The following is an 18,778-nucleotide window of genomic DNA, read 5'->3' as shown; positions in this document are numbered from 1 at the left end:
GCTGGTAAAATGCCTCGGCCCCAACTCACGACCTTAGTGACATTTGGAATTCGAATTTGCCAACATTTGTTTGCCCGCTATACAAACATAAATAACTTTTGAGTTTGAAAGTGTTTCCCTCTCTTTGGGACTTTAAAGTCCTTCCAAAGGGCCTCCAAATTAGATTTTTAAATTATTCAAACCAGTTATTTCCCTCTCCTCCTTTCATTAGCTGAAGTGCGGGGGGAGGGATGGGATTTCTGGATTTTTCTCAAGTGCTACATGCCACCCCTTCTCTCATCTGGGGAGGCAATTACGCGATAATTAAGGGACTCACACAGCTCTTTTTATCTTGTCCGCAGTGTGGAGTGGGGCGATCAAAGTAAAGACTGTCCAAGTTCAAGCCCTGGCGAGGATGGAGTTCATACACAAGGGCTCAGGCAGGCTGGCCTCTGCTTGGGCTGGTGTTGTTATTGTTGATGTCAATCCGAACAAGACTTACAAAGAAATAGGTGGACTGGAAAGTGAGCCTACTATCAAAGGAGATTAATGATTTTGTGATCTCAAGCAACTGTAGGGGTGTGAAGTTGCATTTAAAAGCTTCTTAGAAGGCAAACAAATCATCAGCTTTAAGTTCTCAGGAATGATATTTTTAGAAACAGTATTTTTAAAAGTGGCTTCACAAAATACAAAACAGCAGCTACCACGAAATGTCCTGGTGGCACAAAGCTTCCCCTGCAGGAGTGATTTAACTCGACTCTCCCTGGCCCCCTCCAAAGCTACCGTGATGGTTAAGTTTTGTTTCTCTTTTAGTGGAAAAAAAAAAAAAAAAGAGTTCAGGATTCTCTATTGCAGACAACTTAATTTTATCAGCCACATCTGATATTTTATTCTCACCAGAATACTTCTCAGATAAAGGAAAATTATACATTGGGGAAGGAGGAAATGTAGTTATATTAATGAATTTGATTTCATTGTGGACAGACTCAAAGGAAACAGAGAGGGCTTAAGCTCATGTCAAAAGTTAAACATTACTGGGAATAAATAATCTTAAAAAACCTCAATTCTTGGGATATTAAATCAATTTATATACCCACTGTTATTGAATTTGACTTTTTTTTTTACTATCTTCACATTCATATAATAAACATAATACAATTTTGTTTTAGATCATCTTCCTTTTTGTCATTTATATTCAGTATTGGACTTTGGAAAATACCATATTCAGAATACTTACTTTGGATTTAATTGAGGAAAATAACAGAAATACTTTTTTGTTAACATTTGATTTATTTAAAGTCCTTAACTGCAAATGATCAAGAACATATTCCACGGCTTAAAATGTATCATTTTCGTTATTTAAATCAAAATATTTTAATTACAATCACATTGATAAAATTAACATTTTTAATTTGTAATTTTAACCATCATTTAAAGCAATTTCAACTATAAAGAAAAAGAAGGAATAAACCATGCAATAAATTAACATTGAGAAAGCAAAGAAGAATAATGAAACCCGTCTGGCTATACTAACACCATGTCCAACTGTGAAAAGTGCATTAACACTGAATGAAACAAGCACACGATGGCAATAATTAAAATGGCCACAATCAGTTAGATTTTGGAATCTTGGACCAAATTTTGAAATACCACTCCCTATAACTTATCTCTCCTCCAACATTGTAATATTCCCTTTTTCCTGGAAAAAAATATTATTTAAATGGTATAGATACATAGAAGCTAATTTTATACATGTTATTATGACCTCAAAATGACATGACAATGGCACTCTGCAAAGCAAGGAGCAGAGTTATTGAGGATGGCAATTCTTGAGGAATTGATTCTCAGGGCTATACTTGGGTGGAGAGGACAAGGGAGGAGGGTGTCTTTGTAACTTCTTGGTCAGGCAACTCTTGAAAATGTAGCATGTGTATCACCTACCTATTACGTCTATATGTTATGCAAATATACGGAGGATGTCTACAGATTTGAGCATGTGCATAAATGAGTTGGTACATAATATATATGTATTTCATTTTAAGACATCTGCTATTTGAATGTATCAGAAATGTAAGCTGAACGACAAATGGCTCTGATGTTTATAATTAGTTTGTTTTGCTGCATAAGAGCAGTATCGTCCTTCAAATGTTTTCAATAGCCCCTAGCGTCTACTTGTTTCTTCACCCTTTCAGTTCTTATGGTTAAGAGTATTGCCATAGACCTGTAAACTTGTGGAGGGTCAGGCGAGGAGGGGGTGCGGTGGGGGTGGGGAAGCACAAACAAATATTTTACAAGTTTGACCGTCTTTCTTTCTTTTTTTTCTTTTTTTAAATAAACCCTGCCCAGACCAGAATGTGTCTGGAGGAGAAAGAGGGAAGAAAGGGAGAGGAATAAGGATAGTAGAAGGATTTTATATATACATTTGTGGATTGTTAAACTTTGCAGGGAAAAATTTTGTTGGTTTGGGATTGGTTTTCTTTGTAATAATATACACAAGGCATTCTGAATACAATAACAAAGTAACAGTCCTTTGCACTGGGGAAAAGATTGTGCACACACACACACAGACACACAAATGAAATAAAAACAGTTGGGATTTTCTTATGCTGTTGTCAGCTTGGTATGTGTGGTTTTGTTTGTTGTTGATTTCTCTCTCGCTCTCGCTCTCTCCCGCTCTCGCTCGCTCTCTCGCTCTCTCTCGCTCTCTCTCGCTCGCTCTGTCTCTCTTGCTACCAGCATGGCCATGCCAGACAAACCCCCAGTCCCACGGAGCTAGGAAGTGTTTAAGACGGGTCTGGAATACACACCTTGGTAGTAGGCCGGCTCCAGGGCTGAGGGCTCGATGGGGCTCCTGGCGGCCACCGAGGCGCTGCCGAGGGGCAGGCTGGCGGGCAACGCGGCGCCGTAGGGCGAGTACTGTAGTGCCTGCTCATAGGCCTTGAAGTCCAGCTTGTGCTGCTGCTCCGAGGAGGACATGAGGTTGTTGATGGAGAAGGGGTGGTTGAAAGAGTAATGGGGGTCCCCTTTCAGGTGCAGCTGGGACTCGTGGGGTGCCAGGCCATGCGCCGGGTGGGAGGGGGGCACAGACACCAGCGCCCCGGGCCCGGCGCTGATCGGGGGCGCCGCCGAGGAGGGTGGAGTCTTCAACTCCGAGGCGCCCCCTGTTGCCGTCGCCCCGCCGTGGTCCAGAGTCTGGGGGCTGGCGGCCGGCCCGGGGCCCGGCGCGCCCTCTAGCTGGCCCGCCTTGCCGTGCACGCCCCGGTGCAGCGGCGAGCTGGCGCTGGGGTTGGCGGCGCTCGAGGGGTCCTTGCGGCTCTCGGGACCGCCCTTGGCTCCGCCGCCGCCGCCGCCGCCGCCGCCGCCCCGCCGCCGCCGCCCCCGCCCCCGCCCGCGGCCCCCGGCTGCTTCTCGCACTTGAAGCGCTTCTGGCGGCGCAAGTAACAGCCGTTCTCGAACATGTTGCCGGAGTCCGGGTGCAGCGTCCAGTAGGAGCCCTTGCCCGGCTTGTCCGGCGAGCGCGCCACCTTGACGAAGCAGTCGTTGAAGGAGAGCGAGTGCCGAATGGAGTTCTGCCAGCGCTGCTGGTTCTGCCGGTAGTAGGGGAAGAGGTCCATGATCCACTGGTAGATCTCGCTCAGCGTGAGCATCTTGCTGGGCGCCTGCTGGATGGCCATGGTGATGAGCGAGATGTACGAGTAGGGCGGCTTGGCGTGCGGGTAGCTGCGCTTGAACGTCTTGGCGTCGCCGCCGCCGCCCGCGCGGCTGCGGCCCAGGTTGGACGGCGCGTACCCCATGGGGCTCATGCACGGGTTCATGGCGGCCGCGTAGGGGCCCAGGCCGTTCATGGAGGCCGCGGGCTGCGCGCCCATGGCGCCCATGCCGCCGGGGCTCAGCGCCGCGCCCATGGCCGTCACGCCCGCCGCCGTCATGCTGTTCATGGAGCCCGCCGAGCCGCCCGCCATGCCCGCCACGGCGCCCGGGCTCAGGCCGGCGCCCAGGCCCGGGTTCGCGTAGGACATGTTGAACGAGGCCGGCGTCATGTTGCCGCTGGTGGTCATGGTGTTCATGGTCATGTAGGTGTTCATGGAGTTCATGGAGCCCAGGCCCGAGTTCATGTTGCTGACCGGCACGGAGGAGTAGGCCTGCGGCGGAGACAGCGAGCGGAGAGGCCCCGAAGGGCGGGGTTAGTGGTGCGAGCGCGCGGCCCGGCGGGGGCAGACCCGGGCCGGCCGGGCCCAGCAGGGCCGCCAAGCCCGGGGCCCCCCGCCCGGGCGAACCGCCAGGCGCCCTCCCCGGAGCCAGCAGCGCCGTGGCCTGCGCAGCGGGGGGGGATCTTATCGCGGCAGGCATGAAAGACGAGCGCCCCCCGAAAACATGTCCCCGGGAAGACGTGTAATCGCCTTACATGCCAGGCTCGGGGGCTGACTCCAGGGCCCCTCCGTCGCCTTCTGCATCCACCATCCACGCCGGTTGGGATCCCAGTCTCCACCCCCGACGGGCCTCAGCAAAGCCCTTTTGTTAAAAGGAGTTAAACTCCGAAAATACAATCATTCCCCGACTCCGCTTATCCACCCCCACCGTAGCGGGTGCGTTGGGTTGGGCGGGACAGCCCCCCCCCCCGCCCCGGGGGAGGGCCACGGAGCACCAGCGCTGCGCCTGCTTCGCCTAAGCCGGCTAGGCCGGGCTGACCACACAGGGGCCTCGGCGGGCCGGGCCGTGCGGGGAGGCTGCCAGATACAACTAATCTCCCCGATAGAACTAATCATTCGTGGCCATATGACCATCCATTTTTCAGCATCTGGCTTTGCCGCCTTAGCAGGTTTCCCCAAATGGTGACTTTTCGTTATTAATACGTTTAGGAGGCCTGCTTTCCATCTACTTGTGGCAACTGTACTATTAAACGGGAAAGAAGCTCAGAAGTTAAATAAGTTTTGGGAAAAGATTAAAAAGAGAACTACAAGAGGAGAAGGGGAAAGGAGCAGCGCATAAGAATATGCATGCACCACGCTTCACTTTCACATGACTTTACATCTCTTTAAGCCATTCAAAAAGTTGCACCAATTTCCTTATCTGTTTCCAGCCCGCCCTATAGTATTTGAGAATTTTGGTGACATAATTTGTCAAAACGGTGTATTTTGTATTCCGGTACTGATACGTTGCTGTGGATTGTTTCAAAGCTTGGCTTTAAAATCCCACTTTAAATACATAAAATCAAAGTCTATTTTCCCTTAACGCTATTCTATTTCCCACTTCTCAGCTTTAACCTGTAAAGAAGTTCTTTCCATAGGGAACTTCATTAACTAGCAGGCTGAGATGTCTGCATCCGAATTAAACCCCGAAGAAGAGTTCTGAGCTCTTTTTTTTTTTTTTTTAATTATCAGTAGGAGAAAAAACCTTATCAATAGCAATTTGGGAATGCACTATATATGTTTTAAAAAAAATAGAGTCCAGAAACATGAAAACTTCTCTGATAATTTAATAAAAATAATATCCTTAAAATATTTTCAACAGCAAGTACAATTTCATTTGAAAACATAAAAGGTGTATAAATTTAACTAGGCACAGGCTGCTATGGTATGCAAATAAAGGTAAGCTAAGTTTGTGAGTATATAAATATACAAATCTAAATAAATTAATTACCATAAAAATATTTACTGATTCTATATTTTTCTGTCCATGTCTTTAAGTAATTTTTACTTTCGTTTTACTTTTTTTTTTTTTTTTTTTTGGTCTTTTCCTTTCCCCAGGATTATCGAAGGCCATTTCAATAAGCGTTTTTAATAACGGTGAACTTTTGGCGGGTGATCTCCAGCTGTTTCTAGAGAAATACTTTTAGTAGGTGGTGGTCCTGCCTGTACCTGGTTTTCCTCACAATCCCTTTGTGCACATTGTAAAATAAACCACACGAACGTGCCACCAAGGGGACAATGAAGAGAAACAGGTTCTCCGTTCGGGGTGCTGGAGGCAGAGTCGGTTCGCACCAGCGCCACCCAGCGGTTCTAGGATAGAACGAGCACACTTCTCCCCAAACAGGGCTTTTAAAGAAGTTTTTATCAAATTTCGGAACCGATCCATTATTAAGACGCTCAACTTAACGGCATCGCGCTTTCATCCGAAGGCATCTGCGAATTCAGCCGTGGGAGGAAGAGACCGCCCTGCTGGAGAACTCCTGTCTTTTCCAGAACTAGAGTTCCCTCCAACTCTTGGCGGCGCCCGCCCGCCAACCCGCGGCACCCCGGGCCTGGTTCCGGCTCCCGCTCTCCGCAGGGAGGAGGCGAGCGCTTTCCGGAGCGGGCGCTTTCAAAGCCCCGAGTTTCCTAAAACCCCTCCGGCCGGCTCCAAACGTCGAGCGCCTGGACCCAGCCTTCCCCGCGGGGCAGCGGATCCGGCTCCGAGGCTCGGCCCAGGCCTGTCCGGGAGCGCATCGGGTGGGCACGCAGCAACCGCACGGAGCAGGCGCCCCCGGCCCGCCAGCCGCCCACCCGGTCAGGTCGGGCGCCCGCCTCTCGGGGCCTCCTCCCGCTCGGGTTCCGGGAGCGTCCCGCCTGCTGCCCGCCTCTCACCTCCTGTGTGTCCGCGTAGTAGCTGTTCCAGTCGCTGCTCTCATGCCCTTCCATCTTCACAGTCCCTAACATCCTGGAGCCACCCTGCCCAGAGCAACCATCCAGCCCTGTGCGAAGCGACGGGCGGCCGCGCGGCGCAGGGCTGGGGGCGGGGAGCCGAGCCGCTGCAGTCACCCGAGCGCCCGCGCCGGCCCAACGCCACCCGGGCGAGGAGGAAGCCCGGCGCTGCGGGGCGCGGCGTGCGCGGCGGAGGCGGAGGCGGCGCGGCGGGCGGGGGCAGGCGGCGGCCGCGGAGCGCGGCGCCCGGGAGCGCCTCCGCGGGAAGTGAGCGGGCGGCCTCTGCGAGAGGAGTGCAGTTGAGCTGATGTGGATCTTACGTCGCTCGAGTGCCCACCTCCTCGTCCTCTCCCCATTTGTCCGCCGCACAAAGACGCTCGCACCTACAAAGCCCGAGGTGCACCTGCGAGGCGGCCGCCCGCCAGTCCAGCCGCCGCGCCTCCCGCCCAGCCGCGCTGCCGCCGCGCGCCCCCTGCGCCCCCTCCCGCCGCGCCCCCTCCCTCAAACCCGGCCCTCACTTTGTTTGCAAAGCAGCGTAATTGGTTTAAGCCCGGAGCCTGGGGGAAGAGGGAAATGGGATGGGAGGGGGTAACCCCCTTTGGAAAAGGAAAAAAGAAAAATAGGCGGGGCCGGGCTAGCTAACGAGGGTTCTGGATAGGAATCACGCAGCCGGAGACGGGGTGGGGGCGGTGGCGCTGGAGCCCCGGCTGGCAGAGCCGTGCCAGCTAAATGACCCCAGGGCCCCTCTCCAGGGGGACCCACCGTCTTCCGGGGGCCGCCGACTGCAGCCCCATCCCGCGCCCCTCCTGCTCTTCTGTCGGCTTCCAGCCCCCACTGTACTCATTACAGACCCAAAGTTCAACCCCGGGAGATTGGAGAATACAGACCATCCCCCTCCCCCGACTTCAGGCTTGAAAAAAGGAGAAAGCCCCAATTTTGCCCTTTCACTAGAAACTCGGCCATCTGAGTCAACCTAGCCGAGTGACGTTAGGCCTATCTGGGCTCCTGGCTAGCAGAGTGGAGGGAGACGCTGCCACGAAACCCGTACCTGCGGCTAAGAGCAGGTGAGTCACAGCACCGTTTTATATCTTTATGACATAACTTTTTTTTTTTTTTTTCCGCCTCGGTCCGCTCTACTTCCCTTGTCATCTGTAGCGATCATAAAGAGGAAGAGACTGAGAACAGATGTCTGTGTGATAGGGCAGGCGCACCCGAGTCGGGCGCTCCTCCTATGCCCAGCTCCTCCTCCTGCCCCCCTTTCGCAGCCCCGGGGACTGAGCTGGTGGCGACCGTCTGGTTTCCGATAGGGAAAGGTCAGGGGGAGGGGACAGCTCCCTAAACGCGCGCGTTAACTGGGAGAGCAGGAACGGAGGCGCGGGAATGCATCTGCTCGGCTAGAGAGGTGCCAAGCTGAAGCCAGGGATGGTCGGGCGGCAGTGCCTGGTCCCCTTTCTCACCTGGAGGGGCCGGGCTAGCACCCTAGGCGCTTGCTTGGTTCCTAATGGGTCCTGGACATTGGTGGGAAGTTCTCCCCAAAGCAAAGCCTCTTGGCTCCTACGAGGCCCTGGGTAGAAGATTGCCCACGGTCCTGAGGAGAAGGACCAACGAAAGTGATTGATGAGCACTGAGTTGGTGATAGGTTGTGGGATGGTGTGAGTGTTTCTGAATATGTCTCTGAATGTATGCGTGTATGTGAGCTTCTAAGTGAGCGTGACTATGTCTGTTTCTAAGTACGTGGGTGACCATGTGTGTGTGCCCTACTCTAGGTAGAACCCACTAGTTTTCCTGAAGTAACGACAAAATAAAATCTTTCTAAAATGACGAAAAATCTGCAAAATAATCTTGTTTAGCAAAGTTTTAAGCGTGTTATTAATCTCATATTAAGAAATGTGTTTTAACTTGTCTTTCAGATACCACCCGCCCCCCCCGCACTTTGTTCTTTTAAATCTTTCTTCCTTGAAATCTGGCAACAGAATCACATTAAATCCTTGAACCAAACAAATCTCTTAAATCAGCAGGGGAGCCTGAGAGGGTGAAGATGTGCAGTTAAGGAAATAAAAAAGATAAAAGCATTGGATTACAATTCCTTTTTTTTTAACAAAAGGGAGGGGGAAATGTCACATTGTAAGGAATGGAATGAGAGTGAAATTAAATCCACCTGGAACTCAGAGCAGGTGCCCTCCCCAACTGCAGCCTGCCCCTGCAACTGCAGGTCCCATCGGTTTTGTAAATGTATCTGTAAATGTGTGGATCTGCACAGATTTCTCAGAGCCACCCTAAAACGAATTCTTTTGTGTAAAGTACCCATCAGCAGCAGGACCTTGGTTCCATTTGTAAAGTAAACGGATGCTTAGCTTCCTCGGCCTCATGGGGGGTGGGGGGGGACTTTCAGTGCTGAGCTTCCTTGTTCCTTCCCGCGGTGATTCTCCAACGCCCTCTTGGCTCTTCAAAAACATCGAGCATGACTAGGGCATTTTCTATAGGTAGTGACAACTTAGTGATAGCTTTTATGGTACACAAAAAGCTAGTGCCTAAAGAGGGGAGCGTTGTCATTTTATAGGGGGTCAATGAAAAAATCAAATATTCTTTCACTTTTAGCCCACTTCCTAAACCTACTAGAGCTCATCTTTAAAAAGTCAGCTTAAGGAAGAAAAAAAGAAAAAAGCTCCTGTAGATGGATGTCCAAAGTAAAGTTTTTTTTTCCCCCTAGGGCTTCTTCAGAGCCCAAGACTAGTGGTGAAAAGTGGACTTTGCCAACTTTAGGGCCTTGATCCAGCCTGGGAGTTCCTGGGTCGCCTCCCCGCCGCGAATTACTGGGCTTCTAGCACCTCCCGGGGTGTGTGTGGGGAGGAAGGGAGGCGCCCCGATCCTCCCGCACGCGCCCCCGGCGAGCACCGTCAGGGGAGTCTGGAACTCCGGGCGCCTCCCCTGCCCGAGATGTCAGTTCACAGAGCCGACTGCCTGAGGCCACGAAGGAAAGGTGGCAGCGGAGTTAGCTCCCAGCCTCTCTTCATCTCAGTGGCAATACTCCAAGACACCTAACACATTTAGGAAGTGAAGTTCTAGCGTCCTCAGATGCCAGCCAGTCACTTCTCAGAGTTTTAAAAGCGAATCATCGGGGTCGTGCCGGGTCTTTGATTTAGAAAATAAGCAGTAAACAAGCAAATACATGAAACAGAGCTGCTGCCTCCGGGTGGCTGGCCACTAGGCAGCCAGGTGACCTGCCTGGTGGCTGCAGTCTGCTCCTTCGTTAAGCAAACCTCTTCTCCCGAATAGGCCCCGTCTGCGCCTCTCAGAAGCCTGTGCCCTGCTTTCCGGAGAAGTGGACCCGTCTCCAACCTCCGGGAGGCGGGCTGGGTGGACCTGCCCGTAGGGGCCACGAGGGCAGCCACGTGGCGTCTCCTGGGACGTCCCGCGCCAGACTCCCCGGGCCAGGATGGGTCTGCGCGAGCCCAGCGCGGCTCAGCAGAGGGAGGGCAGGCTCCCGGGGCGAGGGAGGCCCGAGCCGGCTGGAGGGGAGCCTGCGGGGGGAGTCCAGGTGGCCTCGGGCGGAGGAAGCGGCCCCGCCCTTCCCGGAAGCTGCGCCTTCCCCGCCTCTGGGGTCCGCTCCCCGCGCGGTCGGGCTGTGGGGGCGGCGGCACGAGGCTCGCTGGCCAAGCCGGCCGCCTCGTCTACCCTTTCCCAATATTACCTGCTTGGGAACCCCTTCGCAGATCTTCACCTGGGCAAGGGAGGAGCTGGGGGTGACTTGGGCGAGAGACAGCTGGCGCCTCGGGCCTTGGGCCCTGCGGGCTGTGTGTGGCCGCGCCGGGGTCTTTGGCGTTTAGCAGGGCTCGGGGTGGGCAGAGGGCGGAACCCGGGGGGGGGGGGGAGCCGCTGTGGTGCCCCCTGGAGCCTCCCGAGGACTTCCCTCTGGTTTTCTCCAGTCCCCTGGCTCGTGCGACCTCCGTCCTCCCACGGGCTGTGGCCAGGTCTCCACCGCCGTGGGCCCAGCCACCCCCAGGGCAGGCGGGTCCCAGCTCCTCTGCAGGCCTCCACCCGCAACCCAGAGGAGATGCTGAAATCTGCCTGCGGGGGGGCGGGGGGAGGAACCAGATGCTGTGAAACTGAGACCTGTTGTCTTTCACGTGGTTCACAGCGGATCTGGACTGGGACCCGGGTGGGTTTAGGACTGGGGAAGGCCTGGGACGCTGAAAGCAACTCTTTGCACCTGCCGAGACTGGCCTCGCTGACCGGGTGTGGGTCCGAGCGGGGCAGGGGCCCGGGCGCCGCGGGAGGGCGGGAACCCAGGACCCGAGGAGCGCTCGGCCGCCAGTCTGAGGCGCAGGGGCCAGGAGAAGCACCGAGTTCCTGTTCCTTCACGGCCTCTCTTCCTCCACTTTTCTTTGTTTTCTCGTACCCTCCTTTCTCTGCCCTTCCTTCTATCCTTATAGTAATCAAGAAATTAATTCACAACTCACAAGGCGTCCGACCCTCAGTAGGTAGGGGCCCTGGCCCCGGGACCACCTAGCCGGCCTCATCCAACAGTTTCGTGCAGAGAATCCTGGGTGTTTGTACTGGAAAAAATCTAATGAAACATTTTAATCCCAATACTTGATCTCTGGGTTTGTCCTTTCCCTTACTGCGCCTGGAGCCGCCGCGGGGTTTCTGAGCGGCCTGGGGCGCGGGCCTCCCTGGCCCGCAGCCGGATGTCGGAGCCGGAGCTGCTCCCTACCCAGCCTTGCCCGCGGGCGACAAAACCGTCTCTCTGGCCTTAAACTAGCAATGCCCTGCCAAAATCAACTCGCATTTTCATGTATTCAAATGAGAAAGATTGGGAAGGACGACTAGCCCTCTTGGGCAATCCCTAGCCTCGGAGGGAATAAGTGTCCCATTGGTGCCCGCAGAGAGTGGGAACCTCCCTTCCTCCAGGCCTGGGTAGCACACGTGGCACCCCCGCCCAGGCCGGGTCCCCAGGCAGTCGCACATCTCTAGGCAGCTGTGTTCCAGTTACTGACTGCTTTATTCACACTTTCCTATCACACTTTCCTCTAACTACTTAAAAACTGGTAGGGCTGGGGTCCTGGAAGAGGAACTGGAAATGCACGCTACAGATACAGAGTTGGAAAATTAGGGAGAAGCATAACAAATTTTAGGTCTGAGAGCAGGGAGGGACTACAGTGGTTGAGGCCCTACTCTGTGCCACAGACTAGACTGGTGTTTTGAGATCCTGGCATTTCCCCCACCTGCCACTCCAGGTGTGCAAGAGCTGGGAGTCTGAAAGCCTGGGAACTTGACTCCACCCCACCGGCAGAAGCTGGGGCTGATAGGGAGCCAGTGATGGAAACCCACAACCTCAGAGCACTCTTAGATGTCATCTCTCTCCTGGAGGCTGCCACCTTGAACCTAAATCCTTCCCCGATGGTGAATGAGTATTTAGCTTGTCATTCCCTGAACTCTATCCCCCCAGTCCACCCATCTTTCTCTCTCTCTCTCTCTCTCTTTCTCCACACACACACACACACACACACACACACACACAGCCAGGAGCTTTCCCACGGCCCCTTACTTGGCCCCGGTGGTTTAACTTTGGCTATTCAAATATGATTACCCTCAAATTTACATAGTTTTATTTAACAGATGCTTTTGTAACAATAATATAAATCATATCCTACACATGCGGTGTGTGTGTGAAAATGATTCTAGCTAGGCTTTTTTTCATTGTATTGTCTTCCTGATTTTCCCCCCAAAGTTTAAAACTGTTCATTGGTCTGACAAAAAGACTAATTTATTGGCATGGACAGAGGGAGGTTACATTCATTATTTAAAATAAAAATTTGATTGGAAGACACTGGTGAGTGGCTGCCTCTGGACTTCCAGCAGCTATTCCAGAGCTAACATCAGAAGAAAGTTTTGCTTTAAATATGGTGCATTTGTTTGAAGTTGTTTGATTTTCCTGGTCCTATGGGCCACAGAATAAAACTCACATTGTAGTGAGTTTGCTTCTAAACAGAAACACTAGGAAGAGGACTCGTTGTCAGTATTCCCTTTTGCAGAGATACCAGCAAGATTTGCAGGAATTTTAACAACTTTCTGCAGTCATCATGGTTGCCTACTGTAAATGGATCAAAGCAAGGAAATGCAGCTGCCAGCCTTCAGCTTTACCTGTAGTGTGCAGCACAGCTTCCGTGGGTCTCTGGTGAGGACGTAGCAGGCATCCCCAATCAACTGAGCTCTGCTCTTCTTAGGTCCACATCTTAATCTACATTCCCACATTCAGGGTTATATCGTTCTGAGCAGCCGATTCCATTTGTGTCATTTCATTTTTTTGTCTCCCCCACTGGACTAGATGTCTGAGGGTGGGGCCCACCGTCCCTACCAGAGCAGAGGCTGGAGCATAGTAGACTTTCAATAAAGATTTGTTGACTCAATCAATAAACTAACTGCCCCAATCCAGATGGTGGCCAGGCTGGTGTCAGGTGGGAAAAAATGCTTGAGCGTAGGAAACCTTATCCACTTGACTCCAAATCTCCGAGCGAGAGGACTCTAGGGACCTGTCTTAGCCAAGGGGGTTGTTTAATGAATGGACCAACGGACAGAGGAAGGAACGAATAGATGGACAGATCATTGTCAGAAAGGCCAGGGTCGCATAGCCCTGTAATCCTTGAGCTTCCAGGCCCACTGGGCAAGCATCTTATCCTGGCAGCGATGCTTGATTTTAACCAAAATCCTCTGGGTGATGTGATGAAGTTGGAATGCCCCCATTTCACCACTTCTGGACTTCAGCAACTCCCTCCACACCGCCCCCACCCCTGCACTCATTTGCCTATCTAGGGTGATCAACGTGTGACCAAAGACAAATATTTCACTTTGCCCTCGCTGTGAAAAGGCAGCAGCAGAGGCTTTCAAAAGCAGATATTGATTAAAAGTAAAAAAAAAAAAAAAAAAAAAAAAAAAGCCATCAACTTTCCATCAAGCAAAATGTTTCACTCAGAGCTGTAAAGGAAACGTCCGTGTTTGAATAATATGTTTAAATTGGCAAGCAAATGAAGCCGAGCCCACGCAGTGAGAAAGAAAAGCCTTGCCGCAGAGCTCCCTGGTAGCCCGGGCTTGTGCGGCTGGGCTCACCAGCGCGTGGCGCGCGGCGGTCCCACCCCGACGCTGGAGGGCACCTAGGAAGCAGGTCGCCGGCCGTCGGGGCTGCGCAGCGAGGCACTGATCCGACCCTCCCGGGTGCCCGGCGCGCAGCGGGCCTTGGCGGTGGCTGCGCGCCCGAAATTATCAGCATTTACCTTGATTGCCTCCTAGCCTTTAGGATCCAAAGCATTTTATCCCACACGCTTTCCGTGTGTGATGTAATGGTTTTCTTAAAGGTCCACCAAACTTCTCAGAATCTGCTGTGTTGTTGCAAGGTATTAACTGGAGACCTCTCCTTTCAACTTCTCCTCCCGAAGATTTATTTGCCATGAAAGCATGGGCGGGAATCCTTGAGAGAGGAAGCCGGTCTGCCGCCTTTTTCTGGGCTTCTCTCACTTGGGAAACTACCTGGCAGCTCCATACCGCAGCTGCATTTGTCTTTGATGCCCGGTCCTCCTGCCCTCAATCTGCACTGGGTGATGTGGAGCTCAGCCCGAATGCTGCCTGGGATCTGCATCACAGACTCATTTCAAATCACATTTTCTGCCCTTGGCTGCCCCCTGTTGCACCCCGGCCACCCCCAACCCCTCCTCAAGGGAAAGGGCCACAAAAGTCAGGTGGAGCCCCACTCGCTTTGGAGGCTTAGGGTACTAGCAGATCTAATTCAGATTTTTCTTTCAATGCTTTCGATGATGAAGTTGGAGGTGTGGATCCCACTCTCCTCACCCCACAGGCCTCCTCCCTCCAAAATACCTTCTATTGTGACTCGCTGGACTCATCTGACCTCCTCATGACCCTCCTCTCACACCCCGCCAAGAGAAGTGGTTTCAATAAATAAAGCACAGTACTCGGGTTGAAGGTCAGTTTACACTGGGGCAGAAGCTTCTAAAACTCCTGCAGGTGCTGGAATGGGAATAAACCAGACCATCATCCTAAGAGATGAGAAAGGATATGAGGAGATGGCAGCCAGGTCTAGGAGTGGATAGCAGTAGGTGGTCAGTCACAGATTTGTGGCCCAACCATTCGACCTCAAATTTCCTGGGGAACACAGGCAGATTCTTTTGGGCTCAGTTTCCTCCTTTTGCAAAAGAGCCTGGACTCAGTTCAGTTTGGTAGGTGTTAGTTGTAGGAAGAGAGGCTGGAGCAACAGTCAGACCTGATGACCCACCATGCCTGGGGTTCTGGAGCAGAAACCAGTAGGGGTGTGAACCTCCAGAGGAAACTGTTGTGGTGATGGCGGTGAGGGGGTGGCTCTGCTCTGAGAATGGCAAAGCCTCTCTCTGAGGAGCCCAAGGCACTGGGAGAACAAGCCCTAGGAAGAACACTTCCCTCCCTTTTGCTCTGGTTTTTTGTGTTCTGTGTTTCACGGTAACTTTTGGGCAAAAACCTTTCCCTTTTTCACTTCCCAGCATCTCCAAAGACAACAATTGGTAGGAGAGAGCAGAGGGTGTCTTCCAATTCCTAAGGCCAGGCAAAGCCTCCTAGGCTAGGAGGCTGCATAGTGCTCTGCACACTCCTCTGGGCAGGGCTGGTGCCTTTGAGGCTAAGAGTCTCTGAGACTGTCTCTCTTATTACCCAAATAAGTAGCAGCCTGGCTTTTTTTGTGCAATTGACAGGGACAGTAGGGTTTGTGCTTAGAGCAAGGGATTTGGAATGAGATCTGGATTCCATTCCATACTCGGAGCCTCTGCTTTCCCAACTGTAAAATGGGCTTACTAGTACCTAATTCACACCAGTTGAGTACAGAGTAAGTGTACAAAATGGTAACAAAGATAAGAGCCTTCACAGAACTCTGGAAGCCTGGGTGGTGCTGGATGCTGAACACTTATTGGCAAGTAATGCTGCCCTGAAATCTAGGTGCCCCTCCCCCCTTACAGGTCTTCTGCTGATGGTCACCAGCCCAGCCCCCTGGTGTTGTGGTCCCTCTGGGCTGCAGTCAGGCAGGCGAGGATGAGGGAGCTTCCTTGGGGAGACTGAATGCCTGGCGGTTGGCTCATCTTCCATGGCGACCCTGCCTAGAATCCCCTCCCAGGGGATCCCTGGGTGGCTCAGTGGTTTAGCACCTGCCTTTGGCCCAGGCGCAATCCTGGAGTCTTGGGATCGAGGTCCGCGTCGGACTCCTGGCATGGAGCCTGCTTGTCCCTCCTCCTGTGTCTCTGCCTCTTTCTCTCTCTATGTCTATCATAAATAATAAATAAATAAATATTAAAAAAAAAGAATCCCCTCCCAATTTCCTTGACCTGTGGGGCTACTTTTTAGGGAGTCAACCATGGCAGAAGTCGGGCTTCAGAAGCTAGTATGTGACTCTCTCAGTTGCTGAGATGGTAGACCTGGCTCATGTGCAATATGTGACCTTGCACCATCATATTGGCTATGGCAACCTCAGTCAAGACCTGGGGCCTGGATCTAGGAGACATCTCAATTGGAGAGATGAAGGGGGTGAGTCTGGACTTTTGGGAGCCTGGATGCCATTCCGCCCTCAGCATCTGAACTCATTTGGAAGAGTACCACTTAGGACACTTTCTAAAATACTCAAAACCCCAATATGACATTACAGTAGGGAAACTTTCATTGATATTTTAAAGAATTATTTGACATAAATGCCCTTAAAAGGGGGGGGGACTTCCTGGAGGTCCATCTGAAATGAAGCAAACATACTGGGCTTATGATGGGTCCTTCAACTATTAAAGATTCTGAATATTACCTTGCATGTGCAAGAAAATCTAGTGAGGTGCCAAGTCTTCATTAAGAAAAAAACAGTATTGTATACGAAAAGACCAAATCACAAAAGACTTTTGCCAGATACAGATCCATTTGCTGAAGTGAAGATTCATGAGTTGCTTAATTCCTCCTGTCAAAGGGGTTTAGAAGAACTGGATTTTCGGGGTGGATCCCTGGGGCTCACATGAACAACAACCCACATTTCAGACACGGCTTGGACGGATTAAGAAGGTCCTGTGTACAAGGCTCTAAAAAGTTTTTGAATTCTGCTTTCATTTAGTAATCAGAACCAGGTGAATAAAATAAAATATTTCCTTCACTAGAGAACAGAAAAATAACACATCTTCAAAGCTTATTAATTTTTTTGGGATTGGTGCTGGGGGAGGTGCATTCAGGGGAAGTGGGCTGGTACACAGAAATCTCAGGCTGCCAGCAATTTCTGGCTAAATGCAGCTTCTGTTTTTACAGCTTACTTAGGGAGAGCTGTTAGTTTTTCTAAGCATAAACCAGGCATTGGTTCTCTAAGCTCAATGTTTAGGCTACAAAGCACATCCAACAGTCTTACATACCTACCTTTAGAAAAGGAATGGTTTGACCTCAAACTCTGCAAGCTCTCTAGTCTATTACCATACTTGAAGAACACCTAAGCAAAGCCCTTTGGAAGTGTAAAGGGTAACTGGAATGCTAAATACCAGCCACTATGTCCTAGAAAAATAAATCCTTAATTCTCAGCCAGGTACACCTGCTTTGGACCAGGCTTATTAGTGTTATATGTATCTTTTCTTTTCAAATGGATAGTTTTACTCACAGAGTTTTCTTTCTGCTCAATGCTTGCTATTTTTATCTTACCTTAAAAACCCTGAGATCAGGCCTGGCACCAGACTTTTAAGGCAACTCAGGAAAGGGTGATGGCTGGCTTCCCACTGGTCCGTTTCTGAACTCCATAAGCTCAGATGTTAGAATCACATCAGAGGGCAGGGTAAGGAGGGAGGCCTAGTATATGTTAAGTAGTTCACCAAGAGGAAAGAAGGGTGAGCAGGGTGTGAGGAGAAGGCTGAGGCTAAGCAATGCCATGGAGGGCCTTAAGCCAGGAGAGGCTGTTTCAGTACATTATTGCCTGGATTAAAGCCATACAGGCAACTTTGGGCAAAACTCTGGTTATTCAGTTTTCTTCCCCAGCTTCCTCTTCTTTCTACTCTATTCTCTGCCTCTGTCTCTGCACATATTTTTCCTTACCTTTGAGCTTCCACTTGGGTTTGGTCAATGTTGGGGCAATGGTGCAGGAATGAAGGGCATCTAGCAAATGACATCTAGCAAAATGGCAACATAAATCAGTGAGTGATCTTATTCCTTCAATTCCATGCAGGAACTCTATTACTAACCTTGCAATTTGATTGGCAAAAATCACACACTGTTATTTCAATTAGCATTTCTGAGATTACTACTGAAGTTGAACATTTTTATATTTCTACTGGCCACAAATATCTCTTATTTGGAAACTGCCTTTCCACACCCTCCTTAAACAATTTAAAATTTTGAGTGCTCATCTATTTCTCATCTAAAGAATACTGATCCCATGTTTGACATAAATACTGTGAGTTTTTCACCAGGTTTTCATTTGTATTATACTTCTGTTTATTTTTCAACACACAGGTACTTAAAAAAATCATCAATATTTTAATTAGAGTTTATGCCTTTTATGGTTTAATGCTTATAAGTCTCATCTATACCTGTTATTCTTATGTATAACAAAATCTTGCATCCAGTTGGAATTTATTTTGGTGCATAATATAAAGTCAAGATATAATTTTAATTATTTATTTTCCAAAAAGACCTTTGGACGGGTCCTAATTATGAAGGGACTTGAATTCTCTTAGGAGAACTTTGGAATTTGTTCTATGAGAATACTTTGAAGGTGTGGAAGCTGAATTTTTGGATTTTCCTTTGCTTGCTATGCAGTGAATCCAATAGGATGCTCCAAAACTAGAGGACTAGAGGACTGGGAGGTGGTGGTCTAAAAGTGCCAAAAATTAGGTGAAATCATAGTGTTTCAATGACTGAGTATTTTTATGCTGCTCTTTGAGTCTAATGCCCTTTTCTAGAAGATAGCACCCAAAGTATTAACATTCTCATATGGAGACATTAAAATATCAACAATGACTCTGTAATGCCTTTACATCACTAACAACTATTCTTTCTCCTCTTCCTCCCTCCCTCCCTCCCTCCCTTCATTCTTCTCTTTCTTTCTCCTCTCTCTCTCTCTCTCTCTGTATCTTTCTTTTAGACCTAGAATAAAGTTCCTAGCACAGAATTGATTACTAGTTAGGAAACCAAAGGTAAAT

The 18,778-nt window shown here is 50.5% G+C and overlaps 1 protein-coding gene across 1 annotated transcript; it reads right to left on the bottom strand.

Annotated features, from left to right (window-relative positions):
• Positions 1 to 925: 925 nt before the first annotated feature.
• Positions 926 to 7,565, bottom strand: FOXA1 (forkhead box A1). Its single transcript, XM_041760232.1, is given in 3 exon segments — positions 926 to 3,336; positions 3,339 to 4,121; positions 6,543 to 7,565. Coding segments are annotated over 3 exon segments (1,440 nt in total). The 5' UTR covers positions 6,615 to 7,565; the 3' UTR covers positions 926 to 2,751.
• Between the last annotated feature and the right edge of the window lie 11,213 nt (positions 7,566 to 18,778).

Source organism: Vulpes lagopus, chromosome 6 (genome assembly GCF_018345385.1).
Source record: "Vulpes lagopus strain Blue_001 chromosome 6, ASM1834538v1, whole genome shotgun sequence".
NCBI lineage: Eukaryota > Metazoa > Chordata > Mammalia > Carnivora > Canidae > Vulpes > Vulpes lagopus.
Note: the sequence above shows the minus strand (reverse complement) of the source record. Positions and strands in the feature narration are given on the sequence as shown.